We start from the raw sequence: 10000 nt of genomic DNA on the forward strand, positions 1-10000 counted from the left end.
GTACCTATCAGTTAAAGCAGAGGGGAGAGATAACACTTCAACCAGCCTCCAGCAGAGATGGAGCATTTCAGAAGTCGAATGGTTAAAGAAACACTCCGCCCCACCGTCACGGAGACATGGAACACATTCTGGAGGTTAAACGGCTTTAAAGTGCCTTCTCTGCCTTTGCCGCACTCGTCTCCTTAACCATGTGATTTGTTTTGCTGTACTTCAGGCTCCTCCACTCGCGCTAATTAGCCAATGCTAGTGGTTCCACCTCCTAGACCCAGAGAGGACTTTTAATTTGTAAGCGTGGGCTTCCTACACAATCTCTCGTTAACCTCCACTTCGTGCCAATTAGTCCATTTTAATGGTCGCCTCAAAGCCAGCGTGGGTGGTTAACTTTTCGCTCAGCCCGGTCTTTGAACCCCCCCCCCCCCCCCCTCCCCCCTCCCCCTACTCCCCCCAAGCAGCGTGACAAAGAGCTGGGCATTCCTCTCCATCTGAAACCTGAAGGTGAAGGTGCTCACTGAGGATGGCCGATCCCTCTCCAATTAGCGCTGCCGCGGCTTCTCCCTGTTCATTCTGATGCGTGTCACATTCACGGCTAACGCTAGCGCTAATGTCCTCCTCTGTGCGACTAACACACACCGCTCACACCTCTTCCTCCTCTGATTCATCACGCTCAGAAAATAAACAGGACACCCTCTCCGCCTCTAAAATACGTCTTTGCTGTGTTTGTTTGATGACGGTGCGCTTTAGTGAGTTTTGCCGTAGTGTTTGGCTCAAAAGCATCTGTAATTACCAGGAAATAGAGGAGAAGTGTGTGTGTGTGTCTGTGCGGCTTTTGAGATGTTGGCTGTTGTCAAGGGAATACTGGCAGCAGGCTTCAGGTAATTGCATTTTATTATAGAAGACACAAGCTGCGTTTCCTCTTGAAAAAAAATGTTTGTGTGTTCATGTGTGTGTGTATGTATCTGCAGTCTTCTGTGCCTGTGTGCGTGTGTGTGAATGTGTGTGTGTGTGTGTGTGTGTGTGTGTACGAGAGAGAGAGAGAGAGAGAGAACCTGCACATAGCAATTGTGTTTGTATATATATTTGTATATATACATATATTTATGTGTGTGTATATGTGTGTGTGTGTGTGTGTGTGTGTGTGTGTAATATACCCAGTAGCAACTGTCTTTGCATGTGTGTGTGTGTGTGTGTGAGAGAGAGAGAGTTCTGGAGTTCTGAGGTGTGTCCCTCTCTTTATTGACAGGCACCAGGTGTGAATTGTGTGAGGACGGTTTCTACGGCGACCCCCTGGGGCTGCGGGGCACTGTGCGCCCGTGTGTGAGGTGCGAGTGTAACTTTAACGTGGACCCCAACGCGCTGGGTGTGTGTGACCATGTGACTGGACGATGCCTGAAATGCCTCGGACACACAGCCGGTGACCACTGCGAACGTTGCCAGCCCGGTTACTACGGCGATGCCATGGACCAGGACCTCAGCCACTCCCTGAAGTGCAAACGTGAGTGTGCCAGAGTGTTCTGTTCTGGTAGTGTGTGTGTGTGTGTGTGTGTGTGTGTGTGTGTGTGTGTGTGTGTGTGTGTGTGTGAGTGTATATGTGAGCTATGTGTCTGTGTTAAGATGAGTTCAGTTGAGGATGTAAAGGGCATCCATGGATATGTGTTTTGTGTGTGTGTGTGTGTGTGTGGTTCTTCCTGTGCCTACAGTATGTGCCCATATAATAGATGTTATTTGGTGGTTGTGTGTGTGTACGCATGTGTTTTTTCCTGTGTGTGCTTGTGAATTAGTGGAGGCATGATTGATAGAATGAGTGGGTGTATTTTTTGTCAGCGAGACAAAGTGTTTGTGTGTGTGTGTGTGTGTGTGGCTTCTGGGAACTTTAAAATCATTTTTCTGAAAAGTGCCATTAGCGTTTCCATAGGGACCGCCTCTGAGGATGGGGAACGGGGAAAGAACATGTTTTTCAAGGAGCTTAAAAGTTCAGAAGTACGAGAGCACTAAATCACAGATTAATAGCAGGATGATTGTGTGTACTGTGTAGTGTGTGTGTGTGTGTGTGTACTGTATGTGTGTGTGTGCGTGTGCGTGTGCGTGTGCGTGTGCGTGTGCATGTACTGTGTGTGTGTGTGTGTGTGTGTACTGTCTGTTTGTGTGTGTGTATGTGTGTGTGAGGGCACTAAATCACAGATTAATAGGTGAGCGAGTGGAGCCTCCATCAACACAGCTTCCGACCGAGCGCAGGGACGTCTGCAGGTGTGTTAGACAGAGCTCTAGGATTCCGCATGACACACACTTTAATCCCCTCGAACAGGGCAGCAGCCCAGGGAGCTTTGTCACAGCCAAACAAGCAGAGCTATTAGGCTCTCTGTAGCCCCGGCAGCCACTGAACAGGTAGGAGGCAACACACTGGTGTTGCAACATTGCCCGTCTCTGAGGCAGCCCTGATCTGGCTCTGATATGGCTCTGATCTGGCTCTGATCTGGCCCTGATCTGGCTCTGATCTGGCCCTGATCTGGCATGTAACTCCACTGCTATCTAGAGATCATTTGGCTCGTGATTAACTCAAAGACATTGTTAGCTGACACAGTGAATGGAGATCTCAGCCCAGCTAGCCCACTGTGTGAGCATGTGTGTGTGTGTGTGTGTGTGTGTGTGTGTGTGTGTGTGTGTGTGTGTGTGTGTGTGTGTGTGTGTGTGTGTGTGTACAAGTGTGTGAGTGTGCATGTTATATGCCCCGATTTCCCCCCTTTCGACCAAAGACAGACAACGGCCGATTATCTTAAACTCTTAAGATTATCTTATGAGATTGTCTTGTAGTGTGTGGTGTGTTAAGAGTCAAAATTCTCCCGACAATAGCCTTTATGACGCGACGTAAAACGTTTGGCGCCGATCATCGTAAATATGTTCAATATTTGCGACTGGAAATCCTGTAGTGTGTGGGGTGTTCCAAAGGGCAGCCGAGAAATATTTTTTATCGTCATGTGTGAGTTTTCTCACACAAAAAAATCGGTTGAGATTTATAAATGTGTGTGTACCCCGCTTTAAATGACACAGTGGATGGAGATGTCAGCCCAGCTAGCCCACCAGCCCACCCTTCAGAGGAGGTGCTGCAGGTGTCAAACTGGATGGAGTTCAGAACACAGCAGGCCCGTTCTGTGGCATTTGGGCTTTTGGATTCCACTGCAGAGTGTGTTGAGTGACTCACACTGTGTGCTGTTCTCAAGACAAGCACTCCACGAGAGAGGGAGCGGAGGAACCAGGTAGAAAGCAGTAGGAGAGAGAGAGAGAGAGAGAGAAAGAGAGAGAGAGAGATGTGGAGGGAAGGTGAAATGGAAACAGAAAGTTCTGCATTTTGGGGAATTGTCTTTCTAGTTTTGGGGGGGTGGATTGAAAGAGAGAGAGAGAGAGAGAGAGAGAGAGAGTTGGATGACTTTGCGTTAAGTCTTTCTCAAGTCTTCATGCAGTGCAGCTGCAAATGAGATCGGTTCATATTCCCCCCCCACCCCCCCCCCCCCGACCACGCCAACAGGCTGATGAGGCAGTGGAGGAGATACTATAGACGCAGCACTAAAAGACAGGCTGAGAGATTTAGGGGCAGCAGCACAGCAGAAATACGGATTTCAATGAAACTCATGAATAGGACTTCCTGCTTTCAATGATGTAAAATGATGCATGACGATTCAAAAACATGACTGGTTTTCTAAAGATACAAAGCTTAATGCTAGTCGGTGAAGTGTCCCTTTAAACACATAATTGCAATTACAATTTAAAATCGATTAATTGCACAGCCCTGTGTGTAAGTATGTTAGTCTGTGTGCATGCATGCATCGCTGCACAGTATGTGTGTGTGTGTGTGTGTGTGTGTGTGTGTGTGTGTGGGCAGGGCTGGACTGGGACCAAAAAACGGCCCGGGCATTTTTGGCCATAGTGGCCCACCATGATAATTTACACGATAAAACATACTGTATGTGCACACTGTTTTGTTTGTAAAAAATATTTAAGTAAACCGCAGTAGCCTGCAAGGAAGCGAGTAGGCTAGCCTACCCTTGCTAAAAAAATATGAATTATTATTATACTCTCTCTCTCACACACACACACACACACACACACTAGAGTGACCTTTAAACCAGCAAGGATGAGGTTGTGCACAAAACTCATATGCTATTAAATGCTTCACTAAATAAAACCTGCTATAATTTATGTTGAGCGTTGTGAGTTTTAGCCAACAATTCACCTTGATAGGCTACTATTTAGTGAAGATGTATAGGCTACACATCCCAAAACATTTTCATTGTTAATTCCATGGGCTATCACCATTCCTGTTTCATTCCATGCGTCTGACTGCATGTCTGTGTGTATGGGTGTCAGCTTGTCGCAAAGAAATTTGATAGTTTGCTTGTTGCACTGCGTCAAGATTGACAACAATTTCGACCAATCGTGACTGTCTTAAGATTTCAGAAGGTTGATGGCGAGCCGACAACTCGTTAATTTGATGGGTATTGCAATTCAAATGCATGCGAGAGGGGAAGGCCTACACAGAAACCACACAAAAAGACGCGCTCACACTATAAAACTTTGTTTTGCTTAACTGGGTGCTGAAGCCTACATAGGCAGGTTGATACATCTAAAAGAAGCAAGGGGAAGAAGCAGTCGTTTTGCGCCCAAAAAGTTCAGCCAACATTTCGGCTACTTCTTACCTGCCTCACAGTCGCTATTCTGACCTCCTCCTAAATCTGTCCCTGCTGGGTCCGTAAATGAGCCTAATCATTTTTTCATTATTATTAAATTGACAGCCTCGGCCCAAATATATGCGTCGGCCCACCGGGCATTGCCCGGTATGCCCTATGGCCAGTCCATGCCTGTGTGTGGGTGTGTGAGAGAGAGAGAGAGAGAGAGCGAGAGAGAGAGACTGTGTGTGTGTGTGTGTGTGTGTGTGTGTGTGTGTGTGTGTGTGTGTCTGTGTGTGTGTGTGTGTGTGAGAGAGAGAGATAGAAACTGTGTGTGTGTGTGTGTGTGTGTGTGGGTGTGAGTGAGCGATAGAGACTGTCTGTCTCTTCACAGAGAAGATAAATTGGCTCAGCAAAGACACCTGTCATCATGATCTGGCCTCTGCACCGCGCCATGTAAAATAAAGACATAACCCTGTATGAGCTGACGGAACAGTGTGTCGGAGTGTGTGAGTGTGTGAGTGTGTGTGTGTGTGTGTGTGTGTGTGTGTGTGTGTGTGTGTGTATAAGCGTGAGTGTGTGTGAGAGAGAGATTGATGGACAGGAAGAAAGAGAGGGAGAGAGGGAGATTGACCATCCATCCTAAATCCCTTACATACTGTACTAGTGTGCAGAGTGGTGTGTGGATGGAATAGATTTATAGCCATAGTGTGTGTGTGTGTGTGTGTGTGTGTGTGTGTGTGTGTGTGTGTGTGTGTGTGTGTGTGAGAGAGAGAGAGAGAAAGAGAGACAGATAGAGAGAGAGAGCAAGAGAGTGTGTGTGTGTGTGTGTGTGTGTCTGTGTGTGAGTGCGTCTGTGTGTGTGTGTGTGTGTGTGTGTGTGTGTGTTTCCTGTCAATCTGAAATGCCGAGTAGGATGAGCTAATCTTTATTCTTTCAGATCTTTGTGTGATGTCTTGAAAAGAGTGAAAGGCTTTAGAAATCTGCCTGGGTGTTCCAACCTTTTAGAACACTCAGATGGGCATGCCGGCTGAATTGATGAAAGTATTTCAACAAAAGAGGACTGCGTCTGATAGTCTACTTAGCCACACAGGATAGATAAAATGACGTGTTACTCTGTACACACAATGCTTCACACTACAGGGAAGATGGACATTGACGTCAGTGGAGCGGTAGTAATGGAAACGAAAGTCTATACATATGGATTGATGTAAATAGCTAGATGTTTATATATGACTTGATTTAAATAGCTAGATGTTTATATATGGATTGATGTAAATATAGCTACATGTTTATATGTGCTTATATGATTTGATACACAGTATAGATATATTTACTGCTAGATGCTGTTGTTACTCGTTGAAACATCATGCGCCTCAGTGTTATTCTAGATGGTTCCGCGGCTTGACTCTTGAGCGGCCATTTTGGACGTCACTGAAGTGTGACGGGCCTGGTGTTCGTTAGCATCTGGGGCGACCATGTTGTGTTTACATCAAGTGTGACGGCCTGGCATGTTTTTTTTTTTTTATCTGTGTTTGTGTTTGTGTTGTTTGACTTGTTTACTTTTTCCCAGCATGCCACTGTAATCCTGCGGGCACCTCTGGGTCTCCGCACGAGTGCCACCCCGTGACGGGCATGTGCCGTTGCCTGAGCGACGTGAGCGGACGCGACTGCGGTCAGTGCGAGCCCGGCTTCTTCAACCTGCGGCCGGGCAACGGCTGCGAGAGGTGGGTTGTGGGTAATCACTTTTTTGGAGGTCACTCCGGCGCACATCAATCTCGGTCTAATTGAACACCTGGGAGTGGCGTCCGCATCCGTAATCCCTGGGCCTAATCTCCGTGGATTAGCCTGTCAAAGGACACATGGAGACAGAAAGACACACTGGTGACTTTTCTATCCGTGGGATTTGGGTTGGGTTCAGAACCAGCCTCTCATCTCCCTCTCTCGCTCTACTTCGCTTAGATGCAACTGCAATCCCATTGGCTCCTCATCGCCGGCCTGTCATCCAATCACGGGCCAGTGTGTGTGTCGCGTGGGGGTGCAGGGGACGTCGTGTGACGCCTGTCGCCTGGGGTTCTTTGGTTTCTCGTCCAGAGGGTGCAGAGGTACAGTAGCATCACACACACACACACACACACACACACACACACACACACACACACACACACACACATACATACATAGACACAGACAGACACACACACACATACATACACACACACACACACACACACACACACACACATAGACACACACACACACACACACTCACACACATACATGAGTGTCAGCACAAATTAGTCCAGTTTGGCGCATCGTTGGATTGTATGTATGCAAAAAAGCATCTTTTAATTTTTACATCAAAAACACAGCCTGAACTTAACCCATATATAATTTACCGATGTCTGTGATATTTTATGACTTTCACTTTGTTGAAATTTCAATTTCATGATTGACTTCAGAGAAACAAATTAGTTCTACCTCATTAAACTGTCAATTAAGGGGATTAGATTGTCAATTTAACAGAACACTTCTGCTTTTTTGCTCTGCAGGAAAACATCCATTAAACTTCAAGCCGAATGTAAAAACACATCATCCCTCTCTCTATGTCTTTCTCTCCCGTTCTCATTCCCTCTCTTTATCTCTTCCTCTCTCTCCTTCTCTCTTCTCTCTCTCCCTCTCTCCATCTCATCCCTCTATCCCTCCACCTCAGCCTGTAACTGTGACCCAATGGGCTCCGTCTCCATGCAGTGCCATAGCAACGGAACCTGCCCGTGTCGCCAGGGTTTCGTGGGCTATAAGTGTGACAAGTGTGAGATGAACTACTTCCACAACCGACACACACACCAGTGCGAGGAGTGCCCCGTGTGTTACAGTCTCATCAGAGACCAGGTAAGGGTGTGTGTGTGTGTGTGTGTGTGTGTAATGTATGCAGTAGTCTACGAGTCATCAACACCAACCGTAGCCATGCCAGCTGATAGCTCTTAGCTAACACTAACAGTAGCCATGCCAGCTGCAGCTAACACTAGCCATGCCAGCTAACACTAACAGTAGCCAACAGTTATCAGCTATCACCAACACTGACAGTAAACACGTCAGACAAACTGCTACCAATGGCAATGACAGAAGAACGGCTAACAGCCATCTCCTAGAACAGAGAGTAGTCATGGGGCCAGACAATCTGAAATAAATGCCTTGCAGAAGACCAGAGAACTAAAAGCTTCTGAGAACTGAGAACTTCACTCTCTTTTTAACAAATGTACACACACAAATAAACACACACGTGTGTACACAGACACACACACTCACACACATATGTAGGCATAAACACATATAAATGTGCACACACACACACACACACACACACACATAAACACACGCACACACATGTATAAACATATGAGCAGATTGCGCGCGCACACACACACACACACACACACACCCACAAGACAAATAATGATGCATAATTGTGTGCATAGCTTCTCAAGCACGATAACTTCCACTCTGTGGGAGTACTGCAATTTAGCATGATCTGAAGGCTTTTATGTCCATTGGTGGTCATCGAAAAGCTTTTACGTCCCACTGAGAACCGTATTACTTTTAGCCAGGGAAAAAAAAAAGCTCCCTTTTTTAACGTGAACGAGTAGGTGGAAAATGAATCGATATTTTCGGTGTGTCATTTTCAAAACACACCTGCTCCGCCTGCACAATGAGGGAGATTCAGTGCCGAGCTCGTTAAGGAAAACACACTTTTTTTTTTAATTTCCTTGTTCTCTTTTTCCACCCACTCTCCTCGGCGGCGAACTGAACCTCGAAGGTTTGTGTGCTCTGCTCGTTTACGAGCCCACACAACGCAAATCACGGCCACAACGACTGCCGTTACGGCTCTCTCCCAGCATTTAATAAGCCGCCGAACGGGCGGAGGGCGGCGTTAGGTTGGTGTGTGCGCTCGAGTGTTCTCCACAGGGCTTTTGAAAAATTAGTCCCCTCTCCACTTTCCCTCAATTACACCCGTACACAGGGAGCATAGTACAAACCTCTGGACCCCCCCCCCCACACACACACACACACACACACACACACACACACACACACACACACACACACACACACACACACACACACACACACATACTCACACATACACGCCACTTTCAAGAAGGCTTTATTAGCATTCTCTGAGAGAGGGAGAGAAAATAAACAAGAAGTCAGAAAGGTCACAAACTTCACAAGAAACCCCAGGAGCTGCGAGGAACGGAGATGAAGCTGATGTAGCAGAGTCCATTTAACACTGAAATGGAGCGCAGACTTAACACACACACACACACACACACACACACACACACACACACACACACACACACACACACACAAACTAACACACACGATGTGATGGAGCTGATCTAGCCGAGTCCATTTAACACTGAAGTGGAGCGCAGACTTAACACAGGGATTCCACTCTGTGTTCAATGTGCAGACCACAGATTAGAAAGTGCCGCAGTGTTTAAAGAAATTAGTGTCCCTGTCAGTGTACAGCAGTAGCAGCAGCAACTCCAGACCCTGCATGGGCTTATGGGTACTGGCACCGAGGCTTTGGCTCTGTCTGAGCTAACGCGGATGCCAGCCCCTTAGCCCTCACTAGGGTCTGCTGCAGACTGCACACATGGACTGAGGCCCAAACCCAAAGTTGGGTGACATCTAGTGACATCTGGAAAGAAACTACAAGATGGATAAAAAAAAAAGAAAGAAACACTGTCAGACAGAGTCAGAATAAATATTTTATACAAGCAGAGGTGGTAGGCTGGAAAAACCTCAGGACTGAAGACAGAGTGTGTGTGTGTGTGTGTGTGTGTGTGAGTGTGTAAGGGGGTGGGTGGGTGTGTAAGGGGGTGGGTGGGTGTTAGGGCTGGGGGGTAAGAGAGTGAGGGAGTTGGGAGGGTAAGAGATTGGGGTGGAAGAGGGTGGGTATGAGATAGATAGACGGATAGATACTTTATTGATCCCCAAGGGGAAATTCAAGGTCCCAGTAGCATAAGACACCACACACACACACAACATAGACTACAATGTGAACAGGATGATAAAATAACAAATCAACGTGACTTAAAAGAACAGTAATATACTAATATAAAGATACTACAACAAGGATCCACATGGCATGAATGTACTGAGAACTGGATGGGAGAAGAGTAAGTGGGTGGGGTGGGAAACGGGGTAAGTGTGTGTGTGGGGGGGGGGGGGTAAGTGTGTGTGTGTGTGTGTGTGTGTGTGTGTGTGTGTGTGAGTGTGTGTGTGTGTGTTGGGGGGGGGTTGCAGGGGATGGTACGAGAGAGGGAGAGTGG

General features: G+C 47.0%; 1 protein-coding gene across 1 annotated transcript in view; it reads left to right on the plus strand.

Annotated features, from left to right (window-relative positions):
- LOC134100874 (laminin subunit gamma-1-like) overlaps positions 1–10000 on the plus strand; it is a 55215-nt gene that overhangs the window by 24551 nt on the left and 20664 nt on the right. Inside the window, exons 4-7 of the mRNA XM_062554352.1 lie at positions 1241–1492; positions 6232–6385; positions 6621–6763; positions 7372–7550. Coding sequence (XP_062410336.1) covers positions 1456–1492; positions 6232–6385; positions 6621–6763; positions 7372–7550 — 513 coding nt within the window. The 5' untranslated portion in view covers positions 1241–1455. The remainder of the gene's footprint in view (positions 1–1240; positions 1493–6231; positions 6386–6620; positions 6764–7371; positions 7551–10000) is intronic.

This window comes from Sardina pilchardus, chromosome 14 (assembly GCF_963854185.1).
Source record: "Sardina pilchardus chromosome 14, fSarPil1.1, whole genome shotgun sequence".
NCBI lineage: Eukaryota > Metazoa > Chordata > Actinopteri > Clupeiformes > Clupeidae > Sardina > Sardina pilchardus.